A 21,020-nucleotide genomic window follows, 5' to 3' on the forward strand; every position below is an offset into this window, starting at 1 on the left:
TCTCATTCACAGAACACTATGAACGAGTGATGCGGCCGAAGCCCTGCACTGCAATGTTTTTTTAAAAAATTGATAGCTAGCGGGGAGAAGATCCCCCGCTAGTTGTCAAAGTGAGGACTGGGGGAAGGGGGGGGGGGCGGGGGCTGGTCTGATCATAACATGTTACATATTACACCCTGAACATGGGTATAACATGTTTAAAAAGGTAACCATACCCTTTAACTACTGGTGGGGTTTTTAGGAAAAAGACCAAAACTTGAAAAAAAAACAAAAATGTTTTCCCTTACTTTCCATTGAAATAAAAATGCCAGGACAGTACAAAAACCCCTAAAATCTCCTTTAAAATCAAATTTTCTGTTACAATTTCATGGAATTTTTTGGTGGCGAAATTAAGAGACATGCTGGTTTCAAGAGTGTTAAACATGCAGCCTAGGAATGGTGCAGAAGATGCATGAAAATGTACAGGTCATACATAGAGGGAAAAAAAGTCAAGGGGTCACATGGAAATGAAGGGGTTAATGTTCAGACGTGAAGGATAAGGGAGGTGATAGGTTAATATACAGGTCACTAGAAATAGCATGGAAATAAAATGTGTATTGGGGTGGGGGAGTCGGGCATGTCAGTGAAACAGAACAAAATAATCTGCATCCATTGTAAGAAAAATATATGCAAGAAAAATCTGTTGCCTGCTAGTAGAGAATGGGCTTTTGTAGAGGTTCTTACCTCTGTATATGGTCAGGGTTGAGGTTTGCAGTATTCATCACGCATATATAGTGAGTGGGAACGCCACAACCCTGCCTGACATGATGAGAGAGCAAGTAAAAGTCCACCCTATGAGAGACAAGAGATAACAGTCAGCTGACACTCCATAGATAAGGTACAGCATCTAACAAACATAGTTAAAAGGTAAAATAAAAGCAGAGAGGCTCACCAATCCCGACTGGTAACAGTGTGGTCCATGATGGTGCCTGGAGTAGGAGTGACAAATTCTCCCGAACTGCAGCAGTACAAGTTGGTGCTAATCCTCTTCTGCACTACAATCACAGCCATACGGGGGGAATAATTGTCAAAAGCGCTGAAACAGGTCTGTAGCTGAGGAATCTCGTAATTCTGAACTGTGTTCAACTGTCCATCGGATACCCCATCCCGATATACCACTATCTTCTCTGGCAGCACATGATTTACCTGGATGGTGGGTGGGGGACAGTCTTCAGCTTCATATAGCAACACAATTACAGATGGCAGTCATAGAACATATAAGTGAAGATTACATTAAAGACTTATCCTATATAAACTATGATGTTAATAAACACACAAGAATCTTCAGAGATGTTCAAATTTAAGAATGTCAACCTGACCACATGTTTAATTTAAAGGACAGGTACACTTCTGTACACTTTTTTAACCAAAGGTCCCCGCTTACCCTCATGAGCAGCCATGTGTATTCCAGTACTTACTTCTGGTGAGCTGATCCCTAGTTTCTGATATTGCAGCTATTTCTAATGGTGATGCATGTCTGAATAAATATCATGGATTTATGGAGAGACCGGTTTCACTAGAGAAGTATGTAGTACAGCCTCAGACAAACGTTCAACAGGACCAGGAGAGCCACTTTTGGACCAACAACACATAAAAGCCAATGCTTCTTATAAACTCCACAGTCTCTTCAAAAGTTAATCAAAAACCAGACTTCCATATAAGGGTTATTAAGGTTATTCTTATGCTCTCACCAGACAACAAAGAAATAAAGCCTTTCAGTAATTGCACTTGTGTCTTCTCTTGAGTGTTGGTATTCAATTTGATCCCACTATGCTTCCCTCCCCCCATGTTAAAAAAAATCCCCATAATTTACATATAGTGTAGTATGTTCAAATATATGAACAAATAAATGCAGTAATTTAGCATGCTCACATAAAAAATAAAAAATATGTGCCAGACATTATATATCCACTGTGTGAGAAAATCTTGCCATCCACTGTATTCAATATCCACCCTTACTTTCAATTTAAAATATTCTTGCATTAATACAAATATGATCCTTCCGATATCCTTCACACGTTGATCTCCTCGTTTGGTGAAATCCCCTAAAAAGAAAACACTAACATAGTGTACAGCGCTGAGCGAACTATTGGCGCTTTATAAATACTGTATAATAATATAATAATAATAGTGTAGTACCTTTTATATTATAAACAGTGGATGGCAAGATTTTATGTGGTGGAAATACAATGTGTGGCACATACTTTTATTTTTATGTGAGCATGCTAATTTACTGCATTTATTTTCTGAACCTACTACACTATATGCACTTTATGTTTTTTTACAAGGTTAGAGAGAAGCATTGTGGGATCACACAGTATACTGACACTCATGAGAAGACACAAATACAAATGCTGACAGGCTTTATTTCTTTGTTGTCTGGTGAGAGCATAAGAACCACCTTAATAACCCTTAAATGGAAGTCTGGTTTTTGATATGAACTTTTAAAGAAACTGTGGAGTTTAGAAGCAGCGCTGGCTATCGTGTATTGTTGATTTGGTTTGCCCAGGGCGGCAGTTGATTTCTAGATGCTGGGAATCTTTCTATATACCCTCAGGCGCTAATTATTGGGATTTATACTTTTAGGACCAGTTCACACTGGAATGCTTCCTGAGAAATCCCGTGTGGTGTAGTTTTGACAGGCCCTTCATTTGAATGTGCTGCAAAATGCCCTAGAATGCGGTAAAAACTGGATTTTTTGCTACTCACTATAAAATCCCTTTCTCCTAGTTCACTGAAGGACACAACCTGAAATTAGAACAAAAATAAACTGGAGGAGACAGATGGAGTCCCTGCCAACTCCTATTAAGCCGACTTTATAGGCACATCATGAGACAATAATGTATAAAACAAAGAAAAATTTATTGTGGATACATCCTATTAATATAAAAAATATATATATATATATATATATATATATATATATATATATATATATATATATATATATATATATATATATATACACACAGCAAGGGTGTGGGAAAAAACTACTTGTCCAGGGGCTAAATTGGTGTCCCAATCTACTTGTCCCTCATGACATTCTACTTGTCCAGATAAAAAAAAAAAAACACATTTTTTTTAACCAAACCAAAACTGTATTTAAATTGGAGGTGATATTAGGAATGTCTGGGGCTTTTAAAGACAAAAGGGCTTTATGGGGATTTAAACGTGTAATATTGCACTGTTTGTCTTCTCCTCACCTCCAGAGGAGGAAGAGAGACCTTGCATTGTAATGAGCACCGACTGGCTGCTCCTCAGGAAAGGGTGGGTCAGGGCCATTATCCCTTTCGCTACCAGAGACATTTTTGCATTTTTTGCACAAGTTTAAAAAAATAATTTTAGGCCTGAATATTAAATGAAACCCCCTAACACTATATATTTTCTGAAAGCAGAAAACCTAGACAATAAAATAGTGGTAGTTCCAATTTTTTATGCTGCATATTATCGCATCATTTCAATAAAAAGAACAAGCAAGTTAATTTTAGGGCACAAAAAAGCAATACATTAGCCTATTTTTTTTTGTAAAATATAAAAGATGAGGTTGCACCAAGTAAATAGATATCCAAGTTGTCAAACCTTAAAATTTGTGCACGCTTGTGAAATGGCGAACTTCAGTATCCTATATTTTCTATAGGTCAACACTTTTATATTTCGATTTTTTTATTGAAAGAATCAAAACATACAGACCACCAATACCAACATATGAGAAATGTAAAACTTCTCAAACAATAATCACTTATAAAGAGAAATGACACAGACTTTATATAGAAAGATGAAGAAATCGGACATAGCAAATATGTATGGGACCAAACAGTCCCTCTGGTGTATTCTATAGATAAAGAGGATAAACCACATCAATAAACAGAAATCTAGTATATAGTGCACTATGAAAAACAATTAAGGTCGATACTTTTAAAGGTCATCAGTTAAGCGTTACGGAGGAGGTCTGGTGCTAGAATTAATCGCCTTATTCTGGTGTAGCTGCAATAAGTGACGTGTATCACACCACATGGGGAAAAAATGTCCACAAAGTGCCAGAGAGGCTGGCACTGTGTGGAAGAAATCGGGTGGCAGTGCTGCCCACTACAGGGCTAAAGATAGAAAAATAACTACCTGCCCGATGCCTGGAACTACATGTCCCAGGAGTCGGGCGATAGGAATCGAACATTTCTGTACAGCTACTTAAAATCAGATTTTTTACAACTACTCTCTACTGGATTGGTACATCAGCTAGCCCGTATCAGTATGCACACTCCTATGCAACCCAAAATTATTCTGCACTAACCGCCTAGGTGGAGTGCGCTGTGATAGGAAAAGGAGGAACCCAACCCTTAACTGCACAGGCCTGAACCACAGTCTGTTTGATCCAATGCAAAATAGTGCAGAGGAAGCTGCCAAACCTTTTTGTAGACAATCTGCAATCACAAAACAGGAGTCTGACCTATGGAAGGAGATCATAGCAGACAGATACACACATATAGCCTGAACCACACCCAAGGAGTGCAGCGTGATCTGCTTAGGATGTGAAGGGCACGAGCACAAATACAGAAGAACAATGTCCTCATTCAGGTGAATATCGGACACCACCTATGGCAAGGAGAGAAGCTGATGGAGGACTACCATATCCATGTGTAAGACTAAATAAGGAGACTTAAAGCAGAGCTCCACCCAAAAGGGGAAGTTCCACTTTAAGTCTTTGTCCCCTGCTCCCCATTAAGGATTGGCACCTTTGGAGAGCGGGTACCCGAATTTGACAGTTACCCAGTTCCGGCTAAGGCGATCGGAAATGGAAGTTGCCCCCCCCCCCCCGGAGTCTTCTGGGACACGACAGGTCCTAGAAGACTACAGGACCATTTACAAAGCGCATGCGCAGTGGGCACCCGGCTGTGAAGCCGCAAGCTGCCCACACTGAAGATGACAGCGCCAGGGAGAAAAAAACGGCAGGTGAAACCAGTTGTGGTGAGGACACCGCTGGATCGTCAGACAGGTAAGTGACTGTATTTTAAAAGTCAGAAAGTCAGCAGCTACAGTTTTTTTTTTTTTTCAGCTGGAACTCCGCTTTAAGGACAAGGCCGCCAGCTCTGACACTGTGAGCCAAGATGGCAGCAACCAAAAAGGTGACCTTTTTAGAGAGGGCCACCAAGGGAAGATCAATAATATTCTCAACAGGAGGCTTCTGTAAAGCAGAAATAACTACAACCCCAATTTAGGGCTGCAACTAATGAAAAAAAAAAAAAACTCAATATACCATTTTATCATTTATTTATAATAATTTAATAAATAAATGGAGTGTTACACACAAACTACAGAATAAAAAACTTAAACTTCGGGTTCATTCAGTGAAAATGACCATCTTGCCGAAATTGTTATATTATTTTCGCACCCTCCCATTGCGGGTTCCCCCTCATTTTCTTTGGTTCCTTAAGGCGAAGTTTATGCGTTTTATCTGGGCCAATAAACACCCCAGAGTCTCTAGAAATACGCTCTTTGCTCATAGACTCCAGGGTGGTCTTGGGGTACCCAATGTAACTAAGTATTATCAGGCGAGCCAGATTGCCACGCTGTCTATGTTGCACGCTTCCTCCGATGTTCCTCTCTGGGTCCTGCTGGAACTACCTAATTGTGCCCCTATCGCACTGTCGACACTCCTATGGCTTCCCCCTGCCCTGCGCCCTATGGCGCTGAGTCCGATGTTGCTCCATGGCCTACAAGTCTGGGACTCGGTATGTTACTCCAGTGGCCTGATGTCACCCTTTTTGCCCTTGCTTCCAATCGTTAACAACCCTCTTTTCCCGCCGGGTCTAGATCACCCGAGGGCATTTTCTTGGTGGGTGGCTCATGGTTTCTCACAGGTACAACACTTTTTGACTTTTCGGTCCTTTCCCACCTGGAATGTCCTTCGGGAGTCTCGGGATGTTCCTCCAGCTGAATTTTTTCGGTACCTTCAATTGCGGCACTGGCTACTTTCACTGAGGGCCACTTCTGCTTTCCCATATCAGAAATCTGCCTTTGAACGGCTTTGCCAGCAGCGCCCGGGCGCCCCGGGCCTTATCTCCCTTCTTTATGCAGCTTTGAACAGACGCTCTTCGCACACTTCTCTTTCATATGTTGTTCAGTGAGAACGCGACCTGGGAGTGGCTGTGGATCCGGAGGACTGGAGTAAGGCCTGGTCCCTCATAGATAAATGTTCATTTAATACGACCACGCTGGAAGCAGCCTACAAGGTATTGTTCCGTTGGTACTGGGTTCCGGCTCGTCTGGCCCAGGCTAACCCTGCCTGTAGTGATCGATGTTTTCGGGGTTGTGGCCATCGTGGCGATGTACTGCATATCTGGTGGTCATGCCCGAGGTTGGTTCGTTTTTGGTCTCGTGTGTTTGGCCTCCTTTTCACTTTGTTCCATCTCTCCATATGCCGGGATGCTCGGTATGCTTTGCTTCATTGCCCCATACCGGGCCTCTTGGCTCGTCAGCAGCGGTTGGCTTCCTATTTGTTTTTATCGGCCACTAGGACAATTGCTCAGGCCTGGAAGAGTCCGTTTGTACTTTTCCAGGGGGTGCGGGATCATATGACTACTATAATGCTCAACGAACAGATGTCGAGTATATGCAACGATTCTCAACATAAATTTTTGAAAATATGGGAACCGTGGTTGCAATACGCCTTTCCCACACTCCCCCCGGCCAGTGTGGGGAGGTAATGGAGTTTGGTATTGGCGCTCGTGGACCCCTGCTCTTTGGTGTGTGTTTTTTTGTTTTTTTTTTCCTTTCTTCTCTGCTCTTCTTCTCTCCTTTTCTGTTTGTTTTGATGTGACAGTGGACAGCTGTCTTTAGTTGCGATAGTCAGAGTCTCACTGATGTTATTGTAACCTATGTGCCACTGATAGCCCCTGCGTGGGCATACGTTTTGCCTTATTGGAATTAGAGCGTTGTCTGCTCTATTATGCCTTTTTTATTGGTGCAATTGATAGCCCCTGCGTGGGTGTGTTTTGTTGCCTCTGTTTTATACTGTTTAAAATTAATAAAAACCATTGAAATACAAAAAACTTAAACTTTACATTAACCTTACACCACTCTACAAGTTTTTAAAAAGCAGAACAAAAAAACAAAACAAAACAAAAAAAAAAAACCCACCACACAACACAGCTAAAAGTAAGAAAAAAAGTGTGTTATGTAAAGATTAAAAAAAAAAATCTTGAATATCTGTATGCAGTGGTAAATACAAATACCAACTATATTGTTAGGGGACCAAATATCTAATTCACTCTCAGAATAAAAGAAAAGAGATATATAAGTTTAGAGGTTGAAATTGGTACATATCATTAGACTCAAGAGATCAACATTTTTATTTTAATAAATAAAAATTTTAAAAGACCCAAAACACTGTTGATCAGATTTCTAGACAGGACTGCGATATCATACTATATATGACAGACTCTCCTGTCATAGACAGGTAGCTTGAAAAAAAACTAGCTGCGCCTGCTTTCACTAAGACATTTTAGTAGCAGCACCATGCTTTTAGTATGACCTGTCATGATGGGGTTACAAACTAAAAATTAGTCCTTTGTAGTACAAAAACAAATATCTGCAGTACAGCTGAAGATAATAAACTACATCCCCCAGAGGAAGCTACGAGTCCCTGTAGCGTAATGCGTAGGGGAGGGGCGGTGACGTCATCACGCATCCACAGAGGAACGGCGAGTATACTCAATGAAGACAAACACACCTGCAAGGCTGTTTGTAGTAGGATCTGGATACATTTTATACAAAGCGCTACATTTGTTTATACCATGTGAGTGGGAGATCAAAGTTTAATAAACAACCATTATCTCGGATAAGACACTATGTTCCTTTTCCCTTCTCTGTATGTATTGTATATGGAGGAATAAGCCAAGCAGCCAGTGGAGAAAGTCCTATTGAGAAGGCTGTGTTGAGGAGAGAGGAGAGGAGAAAGGAGAGAGAGGTTCACTCCGTGAACACTGACTCATCACACAGATTAGATTGAACTACAATACCATCTCTATTCTTATGAACTGAACTGTTATTCCCATACTTATATATATTCTTTATATACAATTTTTTTTCAACAATATATATATTTTTTTTGCACTTTTATTTTTTAATTAATTGGTTTTTTTATATTTATTATTTATATTAATTATGGATTGAAGTATAATTGATTTAGTTAAGTATCGAATTATTGGTGATACACTCAGCAATTTACAATATCACTAAAAAATTTATAACATCACTCATAGTTGTATATATTGGAGCGCGGTACAATATTGATATTTGAAGATAATCACTACTATAAGAAGTTAATTTACACTGTTGTAGTGAACATAGGAAGAAAAGACTGTGCCGCCTCCCTCCCCCGCTCAAGAGTATCTGCCCGCTCTGTCCCCTACTGTTGGCCACAGCGGGGGGACCTACCAGAAAGGATGAGCATAGCATAATGGGACATGTAGTCCCCGAATACAGGTGGCCCCACTGAAACTGAGATGGGGCAAACTACAGGATCAAGCATGTGCTGCTAGATCAAGGAGAGAGCCAGGAGCCAGGGAAAAATAAGGTGGAAGTCAGTTCGTTAGGGAGAGAGAGACTGAGCCAAGGGAGAGGCCATCAGAGAGAAAGATCAAGCTACTGGAGCATCCCTCGCTGTGTCAGTCCAAGCAGAGCTGTTGACAGGGGGAGAGACTGAACAACTGCCAAGATATAGAGGTGCTGCACTATGGACCAGAGCCGCCTGGGCAATCAAGAGTGAGCGAACGTCCAGCCGGAGGGATCACTGTTGTGTCACTGGGTCTGGTGAGAGGGCCTTGCGCTCATTACTTGATAATCACTGCTATAGATTGAGAAAGGAAGGAACTGTCTAACCTGCTATCCTATAGCCCTAATACTGCCTGAAGGCTTTGCTGATGCCTGCAACACGTGCCAACGAGTTTCAAGGATTAGTCAGTGAAAACTTAGGACTAAAGACTGCCCAAAAGCCCTAGCCGTCTGCTAGCTAAAGTGGTACCATACCCATTTATTGAGTGCACTCAAAACCAGTATAAAGCTGCTATCATTCTAAACACATTTAGAGTTTGTGTACATTGTTCGTTGCTAACTTGCTAAGTTGATATATTGATTATGGCTAATGGTATAAAATCATATTTTCTTTTCTACCTGGGTATAGTTCTTTTACCCTGTTAAGCAGACTGTGTCCTAACTTGCCTGCCATGTGTTCAATTCTGTTTAATTGCCATATATGCTAATCGGTTTTAATAGATTAAGCGTGTTTATCACTAAAAGGGTGTATGTTTGTTTACTGGCAATACCCCTCAGCCAGCAGAAAGGTGTTGTTACTTGTGCTTGCAGTGATTTTATTCAACCATGTGTTAGAGGGGCCAAGCAACTCATTTGGGGGTGGCGCTACACTGTGAAAGAATGAAATCAATAATATATATAACTTACAGTGGGTATAGAAAATAATCACATTTTGTTGCTTTGCCGCCTGATATGAAGACAAACACAGTTTTTGTTTTATCCAGTAGTATTTACTCAGTGCAACTTATAACATCCAAGTGAAAGATACAACACCAAGATGTCAGAAAATATTTTTTTACTGAACTACCTTTTGCTTTAACCCAACACCCTTTAGTCTGTTGGGATATGGCTCTTCTAACTTGGCAATATTTGCCCCTTCTTTGCAGAACTGCTCAAGTTCAGTTAAATTTGATGGTGACTGTGGACTGCAGTCTTCAAGTCATTCCACAGATTTTCAATGGGATCTAAGTCTGGGCTCTGACTAGGTCATGCAAGGACATTTGCCTTTTTCTCCTTCAACTACTGTGTGGTTATTTTTGCTGTGTGTTTTGGGTCATTGTCATGTTAGAAGGTAAACCGTCTTCCCATTTACAACTTTCTGGCAGAGGGCAGCAGATTTCCCTCAAGAATTTGATGGTATTTTTGGTTCTGATCTGACAAGAGCTCCAGGCCCTACTGCAGAGAAAACCCCCATAACATGATATTACCACCTCCATGCTTTATTGTAGGAATTGTGTTATTTGGATGGTGAGCTGTACTGGATTTCTGCCAGACATATTGTTTAGGGTTCATGTACATGGGGCGGTTGGAAAACTCTTCTGAACGATGGAAACTGCTGAAAAATGTAGGTTAAAAAACGTCCGTTTAGCCGTGTTTACATAACGCGTTTAGCCGCATTTATGCACGTTTGCATTTAGAAGCGTATTTAAACACCCCCACTCTTTCCTGACCTGCCAGGCTGCATGCTCGGTTAATGCCATTTTTTTTTCATTTTGGCGTGGGGCTTCCCCTCAAAATCCATACCAGACCCGAAGGGCTTGGTATGGATGGGAAGGGGGACCCCACGTCGTTTTTTAAAATTATTTTTTAATTGCCTGTAATTCTTTTACATTACAAGGAGCCTTAGTGTTGAGGCCAAATAATTCAATGTTAGTCTCGTCTCACCATATCACCTTTTTCCATGTGGCCTAAGAATATTCAAGGTGCGTTTTGGCAAAGCTCAGTTGTGACTGCATGTGGCCTTTCTTGAGGAGTGGCTTTTTTCTTGCAACCCTCCCATACAAGCCATATTTGTCATAAATTCCTGCAACTGCTTAAGAGTTGCTATAGGCCTCTTGGTAGCCTCTCTGATCAGTTTCCTTCTGGCTTTTCATCCAGTTTGGAGCAATGTCCTGATCCAGGGTTGGTCTGTGTTGTACTAAATACTTTCCACTTCCTAATAACAAGACTTCACTGTGCTTCTAGGCATTGATAAAGCCTTTGGATTTTTTTTTATCTATCTGCTGCCTGTCCACAACTTTATCCAGAAGATCTTTTGACAGTGCCTTGCCACCCACAGTAGATTGTTTGCTTCAGTTGCACTGAAATCAGGAACTGAAATGCTTCAGGAAAGCTCTTTTCATGCTGAGTTAATCAAAATGACTGGGGATGCACTGGTACCCATGAAAATACTCCTGATACCTTTGCCTGACGCTTTGCAGTGTGATTTGCATTAATGGACGCAAATTGCACCGCAAAGATAAGCATGCGATAAGAACAGTGATGCAATTCCTGTCCAAATCGCATGTGGTTTCCCCACTGCTCCTGTGTGAGCTCAGGCTTGTCATAGCTCGAGTTCACACAGGAATGGTTAGTGTGAACTAGCTGGGAACAACAGCAACTCAGCTATGAAGTGGTAGGCCACATAAAATGACAGAGCGGGGTCGGCGCATGCTGAAGCTCACAGTGCGCAGAAGTCACCAATTGTCTGCAGAGTCAATAGCTAAAGACCTCAACACTTCATGTAGCCTTCAGAGTAGCACAACAATAGGGCATACAGGCCTTCATGGAATGGGTTTCCATGGCCGAAAAGCAGCATCAAAGCCTTACATCACCAAGTGCAATGCAAAGCATCGGATGCAGTGGTGTAAAGCAGGCTACCACTGGACTCTAGAGCAGTGGAGATGTGTCCTCTAGAGTGACAATTAAATAGTCACAGAGAAGCATGCTTATTATCATACAGAATTTATATAGCGCCAACAGTTTCCTCAACGCTTTACAATATAACGGGAGACAATACAGCAACAATACAGTTCAATACAAGAGGGATAGGAGGGCCCTACTCCTTGGAGCTTACAATCTAGGAGGGAGGGGCTAGTGGTATAAAAGGTAGTAACTGTGGGGGATGGACTGGTTGGAAGAGTGGAAGATTCCATTATTAGCTGAGGGCAGGATAGGCTTCCCTGAAGAGAGTGGTTTTCAGAGATCGCTTAAAAGTGAGCAGAGTAGGCGATAGTCTGATAAATTGGGGTAGAGAGTTCCAGAGGATGGGGGAAGCTCTGGAGAAGTCCTGGAGACAAGCATGGGAGGAGGAGACAAGGGAGCTAGAGAATGGGAGGTCTTGCGAGGAGTGGAGAGTACGGTTTGAGTGATATTTAGAGACAAGATCGGTGATGTAATTTGGGGCAGAGTAAAAATGGCTTCATACGTTATTGTTAATGTTTTGAATTTTATCCGTTGGGCAATAGAAAGCCAGTGGAGGGATTAGCAGAGAGGGGTGGAAGATACAGAACAGTTAAGTAAGGTGGATGAGTCTGGCAGCAGCATTCATGACAGACTGAAGAGGGGATAGCCTTCGATTAGGTAGGCTAATGAGGAGAAAGTTACAATAGTCAAGGCGAGAGATAACAAGGGAGTGAATAAGTTGCTTAGTGGTTTCCGAGGTTAAGAAAGGCCGTATCTTGGAGATGTTGCGGAGGTGAAGTCTACAAGATTTGGACAGTGATTGGATTTGGGGCTGAAAGGACAGATGGCAGACTAGGATTACACCTAGTACCCTGGCATGAGGGGAGGGACTGAGGATTGTGTTATTGATCTTGATGGAGAAGTCAGGGGAGGGGGCACGGGCTGGGGGGAATACTAAGAGCTCAGTTTTGGAAAGATTGAGTTTGAAGAAGTGGAGTGACATCCATGCCGATATGTCACTTAGTAGGTTAGTAATGCGAGAGGAGACTGAAGGGGTGAGGGGTAGAAAGATAGATTTGTGTGTCATCAGCATAGAGATGGCACTTAAAGCCATGGGTGTTTACCAAGTGACCAAGGGAGGAGGTGTAGATGGAGACGAGAAGGGATCCAAGGATAGAACATTCAGGGACCCCCTACAGAAAGAGGGAGTGAAGAGGAGGCGGCAGCATTATAGGTAAAGCTAAAGGAGCGATGCGATAGGTAGGAGGAGAACCAGGAGAGAACAGAGTCTCTGAGGCCAAGAGAGTGGAGTATTTTGAGGAGATGGGGATGGTCAACTGTATCAAAAGCCGCAGAGAGGTCAAGTAGTAAGAGTATGGAGTAGTGGCCATTGGTTTTAGCAGTTAGTAAATCATTAGTGAGTTTTAGTAGGGCAGTTTCAGTGGAGTGTAGTGAACAAAAGCCAGACTGTAAAGGGTCAAGAAGGTTGTTGTCGGTGAGGTGGTAGCTCAGGCGATTGTAGACTAAGCGTTCTAGGAGTTTAGAGGTAAATGGCAGCAGGGAGATGGGTCTTAAGTTGTTCAGGTTGGTGGGGTGCAGGGAGGGCTTTTTAAGTATGGGAGTGATGTGCGCATACTTTAGAGGGGAGGGAAGGCACTAGTAGAGAGGGAAAGATTGAAGATGTGAGTGAGGGAGCATAGGCTGGAAGAAGAGGGTGACCGTAGTAGTTGTGAGGGTACAGGATCCAGGGGGCAGGTAGTGAGACGGGCTTCTGAGAAAACCTTAGTGACCTCTTCGGTAGTAGCAAGGTCAAAAGAGGAAAGTGTTGAGGAAGGCTTAGTATAAGGTATGCTAAGTGGGATGGATGTCTGTGCAGTGGCGATGCCCCTACGAATTGCGTCAATCTTGTTTTTGAAATGATTTGCGATCTCGTGAGCAGTGAGTGAGGTACTGGTTGGAGGTGAAGAAAGTAGAGAGTTAAAAGTAGAAAAGAGACGACAAGGACTGGGTGACAAGGTATTAATAAGAGTGACAAAGTAGGCTTGTTTGGCAGCATGAAGGGAGGAATTGTATGTTAAGAAAGCAGATTTATATAGGGTGAATGCTTGTTGAGATTTGGTTTTACGCCACAATCACTCCAGCGCACGACTATGATGTTTAAGATTTCTAGTGTCGTCAGTCTGCCAAGGTTGTAATGGTCGGGGCATGATGCTTCATGTTGTTAGAGGAGCAAGTGAGTCTAATGTGGATGAAAGCGAACTGTTGTAGACAGCAGTGGCCAGGTCAGGGCAGGACAGGGGAGAGATTCTGTCGTAGAGTTGGTCAGTTGCAGAGTGGAAAGGAGCAGGGTTCAAGTTGTGAAGGTTTCTGCGAGTAATTGTTTGCTGCTGGGAGGGATAGGTGTTTGAAGATGAGGACACTGTGAAGGTGATGAGATCGGAAAGAGGAAAGGTGTTTGTGAGGTTGTAGGGAGTGCAAAGATGAGAGAAAACAAGGTCTAATGTATTCCCATCAGAGCATGCTTATCCGTCTGACAATTCAATGGACATGTTTGGGTTCGGTGGTTGCCAGGAGAATGGTACTTGCCTGACTGTATTGTGTCAAGTGTAAAGTTTGGTGGAGGGGGAATTATGGTTTGAGGTTGTTTTTCAGGAGTTGGGCTTGGCCCCTTAGTTTCAGTGAAGGGAACTCTTAAGCCATCAGCATACCAGGACATTTTGGAAAATTTCATGAAGAGTTAAAGCTGTTATAGCTGCAAGGGTGGACCAACTCAATATGGAATCCTATGGACTAAGACTGGGATGCCATTAAAGTTCACGTGCGTGCAAAGGCAGATATCCCAATACTTTTGGCAATATAGTGTACATACCATATTTTGTAGACTCTATAACTTTCACACAGACTAAATTATATACAATAAATTCTTGGGCTTAGATGCTGACCTATACTGCGCAGAGTCAATACATCACTTCCTTCTCCTGCCCAGGACTACATGTCACATGAAGCATTGCTCCTCACACATTCACAAGTTCTCAGGCACTTACTGTCATGTATGAATGGTATACTGAGCAAATGATGCATTCTATATGCAGGCCAACTAATTGACTGAACAACTAATCGATAACAAAATTAATTGACAACTATTTTTATAACTGATTATGCCAATCAGTTAGAATACTACAATGATGTAGAGCAAACTAAATAACTAAAAAATATTTAAAAAGTACAAAAATAAATAAAAGCTGAAACTTCTGATGATCAATTGACCATCACCATTGTGTTACATATTTGAAGATTTCTATAAACTACCCCAAAGTTTCATGCTGTGTCTTCAGCCACCCATTCAGAAGCATGTTGGAGGAGAAATCCCCTTGGTGTTGATGATTTCAGCTTTTATGACCTTGATATTATATTGTGGTCCACATTTAGAGGTGAGCAGATATTGCACAAGAAGGCTAGAGACACAGCACGCAACTTTGGGTAAATTTATAGAAATCTTCACATATGTAACACAATGGTGATGGACTATTGATCATCAAAAGTTTGGACTTATTTAATTTGTTCGAGCTACATCACTGTGATATTCTGTGTATGTAAAATGTGGTGGAAAGCACTGTTGATGTTTATCAGCATTCAGGGATTTTATTTTGCATCACATTGATTGTTACATTCACAGTAAGGTTAGTACTGCACTGATTGTTATTTTATGCCAATTAGTTGTTTCAGCCTTACCCCAATTCCAAAAAAGGTGGGATGCTTCATAAACAGAATGCAATGACTTGCAAATCTCATACAGCCATATTTTATTCACAATAAAAAAATACAAAACATAAAATATTAATACTTTATCAAGTATGAAAAAAGTACCATTGTAATAAATAAGGTAATTTTAAAATTGATGGCAGCAACACGCTTCAAAAAACTTGGGACAGGTCAACAAAAACCTGGCAAAATAAGTGGTACTAACAAGGAAGAGCTGGAAGAAAATTTTGCAACTAATCAGGTTAATTGGGAACAGGACAGTAACATGAATGGGTATAAAAAGGGCATCTTAGTCATAATTTCTCAGGAGTAAAGATGGACAGAAGTTCAAATAACTGTGAAAAGCGGTCTCTAAAAGTTGTCGGACAATTTCAGAATAATGTTCCTCAACGTAAAACTGCGAAGACTTTAAATATATCATCTACAGTACATAACATCATTAAAAGATTTTGAAAATCTGAAGAAATCTTTGTGCGCAAGTGACAAACCCAAAATGTAATAATGGATACCGTGCTCTTTGGGCACTCAGGAGGCACTGCAATAAAAACAGGCATGATTTTGTGATAGACATCACTGCAGGGGCTTAGGAATACTTTCAAAAATCACTGTTCGTGAAAAGTTTGCCTTGCCCTCCAAAAGTGCAACGGAAAGCTCTCTTATGCAAAGTAGAATGCCATATCTAAACACAATCCAGAAACACCATAATCTTTTCTGGGCCAAAGCTCATTTAAAATGGTCTGTTGCAAAGTGGTAAAAAGTTCTGTGGTCAGACGAATCGAAATTTGTCACTCTTTTTGGCAACCATGGGTGCTGTGTCCTCTGGACTAAAGATGAGAGGGACCTGCTGGCTTATCAGCGCTCAGTTCAAAAGCCAGCATATCTGATGATATGGGGGTGCATTAGTGCACATGGAATGGACAGCCTGCACATCTGGAAAGGTATTATCAATGCAGAAAGATATATCCAGGTTTAGAAGCATATGCTCCCATACAGAGGACATCTTTTTCAGGGAAGGCCTTACATATTTCAGCAGGACAATACTAAACTGCATTCTGAATCTAGGACAACAGCATGGCTTTGTAATAGAAGAGTCCAGTTGCTTAACTAGCCTGCCTGCTGTCCAGACCTTTCACCAATTAAAAATATTTGGTGTATCTTGAAATGAAAAGTACAACAAAGACCCAGGACTGTTGAGGAGTTATACTGTATCAGGTGAGAACGGGACAACAAATTTCTCTTTTCAAAACTCCAGCAACTGGTCTCCTCAATTCCCAGATGTTTACAGAGTGTTGTTAAAAGGAGAGGGGATGCTACACAGTTGTACAAAATTGCCCTGTCCCAATCTTTTTGAGACGTGTTGCTGCCATCAATTTCAAAATTACCTAATTTCTTTCTTAAAATGGTACTTTTTCTTAGTATAAACATTTTATGTTTTCTGTTGTGAACAAAACATGGGTTTAAGGGGTTTGCAAATAATTGCACTGTTTTTATGTTCATATTAAACAAAGTGTTTTAACTTTTTTGAAATTGGGGTTGTAAGTTTAGCTCCCATGGTGGCAAATGGAAATTGCATTGGAGGAACCACATACCTGAATGAAGATACGAATCAAGGAGCACATGGCCAGAGGGCGTTGAAAGAAAAAATCAAGAGCCGAAATCTGGCCTTTTATGGTACTCAAGGCAAGTTTCTGTTCAACTCCTTGACTGAAAGGAAAAGTTCTTTGGAGGTTTAGAAAGAAACTCTATTTTGTAGCCTGACGTGTCTGCAAACCAACGAAGATGAACCCCACCCTGGTATAAGCAGGTGGGGGAAAACCTTCATGTCATGGAAGGTTTGCCTGCGGGCTTAGTGGTCTTTTGCGAACACGTGTGTTTGGGCCACCAGAGAGAGCCTTGAACGATGAATCCGTTATCCAAGGAACCTGTAGGGCAAAAAAGCCACTTATGTGCAAAGAAAGATGGTTCCTCTTTGTGCCATGACTCACTGCTTTTCCTATATTGCGGAATAAAAGTACTTTTTTTTTTTTTCCACAAAAGAAATAATTTTATTGAAGAACAAATACGAGTACAAAACAATAATGGGGGCCTGAACATCAAACACAATTGTGAAAACACACAAAACACTTGCATAGAAAAGTGCTCGTAAAAGAAATGATCAGTACACCCTCTCAGGAGTAGCCATAGCATGGGTATGAAGTAGCACAATCAAAGCAGATTAGACGTGGTGCTAGTTAATAACCACCTAGGTAGCACTAAGATCCCTATGGGAGGGAGAAAAGATAAGAGGAGGAAGGTGAGTTGAGCTGAAAGGTTAGTGTCATGAAATGAGTCTCGAACCTGGTGCAATAGGGACCTAATTGATAGAAAACAGGGATGTATGTAAGCAAGAAGCTAGGCTGAGGTTCAATTAAATGTTTGGTGAGGTGTATAATTAGGTAGGCATTAGGGGTTAATTACCGTCAGAATGCTCAGAAAAGTACTTTAACTCTCGATAATGTCGCAGCATGAAGTCAGACAACAAGGGCCTGGAGGGATGGAGGAGACCCTGTAGGGCTGACCACCTCAAGCAGTACCCACGGACCACCCCAAGCAGTACCCGCAGTCCAGCATTTACACCTGACAGGGGTGGGTGGGGTGGATACCTATTGCTCCAGTATGTGACAATGGGTATCACTCCTGAGAGAGATCACCTCCCATCAAAGTAGGTGGGTGGGTGGGGGGGGTTGACAGTCAGGGGGACACTGTGATACAATCAGGTGCCAAGTCATAGACATTTAACTTGCCACTCCCAGATGGGGCTGTCGGACCCAACTCATGTAGCTAGGGATCCGCATGCGCTCACTAGCCAAGCTGGGATGACTGCTGGATCTAGATTATCCAGTCTGTCACCCAACTTGGCTGTTGATTGAAGATCTTCATCTGAAAAATCCAAAGAAAACACAAAAAGAGAAAAAAAGGTGGAACTGAATAGTCCCAGCAGGGAAGCTAGGTCCTCACTCCTACACTAGGCAGAAAAATACTGAGCTGCCTATTGCAGATGGGGGAGGGTTAACTACCAGTTAGGACCTTCTATAGGTGGTGAGGTATCTTTTTATTCTCAATAGTGTCCTACCCTAAAAGTGGCGCTATAACTCTAAGATCAAGAACAATTCTGGGCTGTGTCCTTCAGTGAACGTGAAAGAAAGTGCTTGCACTACTTTTTCAGAATGCAACACACCAAACTGCATGATATTGTGGTACCAAGTGACTTTGTGGCCAAATGCAATGCGTTTGTGAGATACGTTTAGAGTGCCGTAAACAATTCACTGGCACCCGCATGTCTCTTGTAAGGGCAGCACATTCACTTTCGATGCAGGAAACAAGCACTGAACACACTGCCATTTCAGTGTGAATGGGCCCTTAAAGTAAACACCCCATTAATATCTGTGCAGTCTGGTGAGGTGCATTAACACAGGAGCATCATGTAGCCTGTTCATGTGCTTTGCATTATAGTGGTATTAAACCCAAAACAAAAATGAATATATTGCAGCTTACCAATCTTTAGATGTGGTGTCTGCATCAGTTTTCTTTTATTTTAGACTGTTACAGTGTATACATTCTGGATGAAGTAGTAATGCAGACACCTCTAGACAGCAGCGTTGTTACTCTGGGGAGAGGGTAGTGTTAGACTAGCAGATTTAGATGGACCTAAAGTTTAACTAAAGGCATTTTATTTAATTCTGGATGGAGTATTGAACGGTTATAACCCTTGTCAGTTTTTTCCCATCTGTGATCCATTAGGGAGATTTCCCTTCACTTCCTGTCCCATATCCAAAACAGGAAGTGAGAGGAAATCCCTCAAAAGTGAGGCAATCCTGGCATGTCACCAGAACTAGTGTCGCCATTGGAATATTTCCCCTCTATTAGTTTTCTGATATCAACCGAAAATTTGGGATATTCTTTTGCTCTCACTTTTCATGAGAACAGTAAACAGGACAAATAGAGAGGGTGAATCTCTCTAATGGGGGCACAGACCGCAATAATAACTGACAAGTGTTCTAATCCTTCTCCACTCTATCCAAAACTAAAACAAATGCCTTTAGGTAAACTGTAGAATAACACATTAAAGTTGAACTACATCTAACACTTCATAAGCAGTTACAAGAAACTTTTTTTCTTTTGCAAGAAAAGTTTTACATAAATGAATACAATATGACCACTGTAAGCTCCACTGTCAGTGTTAAATGGCTTGTCTCAACCATCTAATTGCTACTTTGTCTGAACAACTTGGTCTGGTAAAGTAATTTGAAAATTAACAGACTTAAAGACTGGATCAACTGGTGAAAAAAAGAACAAAACAAAACCCTGAAAAATAAACGGATGCAGCCACCACTTTTAAGAATTGGTAAGCTGCAGTTAGTTTTAGGCTTTAATACCACTTAAAGGCTGCCATTGCACAACAATGGACACAAAAATAAACCTTCACCATCTTCCCCAACTTAGCTCATGGTAGTTTGTGTGTTGTGCTGCATTAGAATGCATTCCTTTAGTGCAATGGGTACCACCAAAATGAATAACACTACAATGCACTAACACACACGTGGGTGTGCTACCACACCAGTGTAAAGCTAGCCTAAAAGCATATAACAACCATTAACCGCCAGAATCCTTTTTGCATATTTTGCACACATTTTAAGCCCCAATTTACACTAGTGTGCTTCATAAAGCTACCCTTCATGCCACAAACATGGCAAAAAAGCTCATGCACCTTTTTGAGCTTCATGTGTTTTTCCATGTTTATTATACATGCAAAAACACACTTCTTGCTTGGGACAACAGTGCCTTGAAAAAGTATTCATACCCCTTGAAATTTTCCACATTTTTTCATGTTACAACCAAAAGCGTAAATGTATTTTATTGGGACTTCATGTGAAAGACCAACACAAAGTGGCACAGAATTGTGAAGTGGAAGGAAATTGATAAATGGTTTACAAATTTTTTTTACAAATAAATATCTGAAAAGTGTGGAGTGTATTTGTATTCAGCCCCCCTGAGTCAATAGTTTGTAGAACCACCTTTCACTGCAATTACAGCTGCAAGTCTTTTTGGGTATGTCTCTACCAGCTTTGCACATCTAGAGTGTGAAATTTTTGCCCATTCTTCTTTGCAAAATAGCTCAAGCTCTGTCAGATTGGATGGAGCGCGTCTAAACAACAATTTTCAAGTCTTAGCACAGATTCTCAATTGGATTTAGGTCTGGACTTTGATTGGGCCATTCGAACACATGAATATGCTTTAATCGAAACCATTTCATTGTAGCTCTGGCTGTATGTTTAAGGTCGTTGTCATGCTGAAAGGTGAACCTCCGCTCCAGTCTCAAGTCTTTTGCAGACTCTAACAGGTTTTCTTCTAAGATTGCCCCGTATTTGGCTCCATCCATCTTCCCATCAACTCTGACCAGCTTCCCTGTCCCTACAGAATAAAAGCATCCTCACAACATGATGCCACCACCACGTTTCACGGTGGGGATGGCATGTTCAGGGTGATGTGCAATGTTAGTTTTCTGCAACACATAGTGTTTTGCTTTTAGGCCAATTTTGGTCTCATCTGACCAGAGAACCTTCTTCCACATGTTTGCGGTGTCCCCCACATGGCTTCTTGCAAACTGCAAACGGAACTTCTTATGGCTTTCTTTAAACTATTACTTTTTTCTTGCCGCTCTTCCATAAATGCCAGATTTGTGGAGTGCATGACTAATAGTTGTCCTG

At 41.4% G+C, this 21,020-nt stretch overlaps 1 protein-coding gene across 1 annotated transcript in view; it reads right to left on the reverse strand.

Annotated features, from left to right (window-relative positions):
- Positions 1-21,020, reverse strand: part of PIWIL2 (piwi like RNA-mediated gene silencing 2) — a 502,914-nt gene that overhangs the window by 22,397 nt on the left and 459,497 nt on the right. The window contains exons 18-19 of the mRNA XM_089658746.1: positions 932-1,185; positions 724-831 (exon numbers count right to left, since the gene is read on the reverse strand). Of these exons, the coding sequence (XP_089514872.1) occupies positions 724-831; positions 932-1,185 (362 nt within the window). The remainder of the gene's footprint in view (positions 1-723; positions 832-931; positions 1,186-21,020) is intronic.

Source organism: Staurois parvus, unplaced genomic scaffold (assembly GCF_062004578.1).
Source record: "Staurois parvus isolate SC_StPar_1 unplaced genomic scaffold, SC_StPar_1.0 ptg001090l, whole genome shotgun sequence".
Taxonomy (NCBI): Eukaryota; Metazoa; Chordata; class Amphibia; order Anura; family Ranidae; genus Staurois; species Staurois parvus.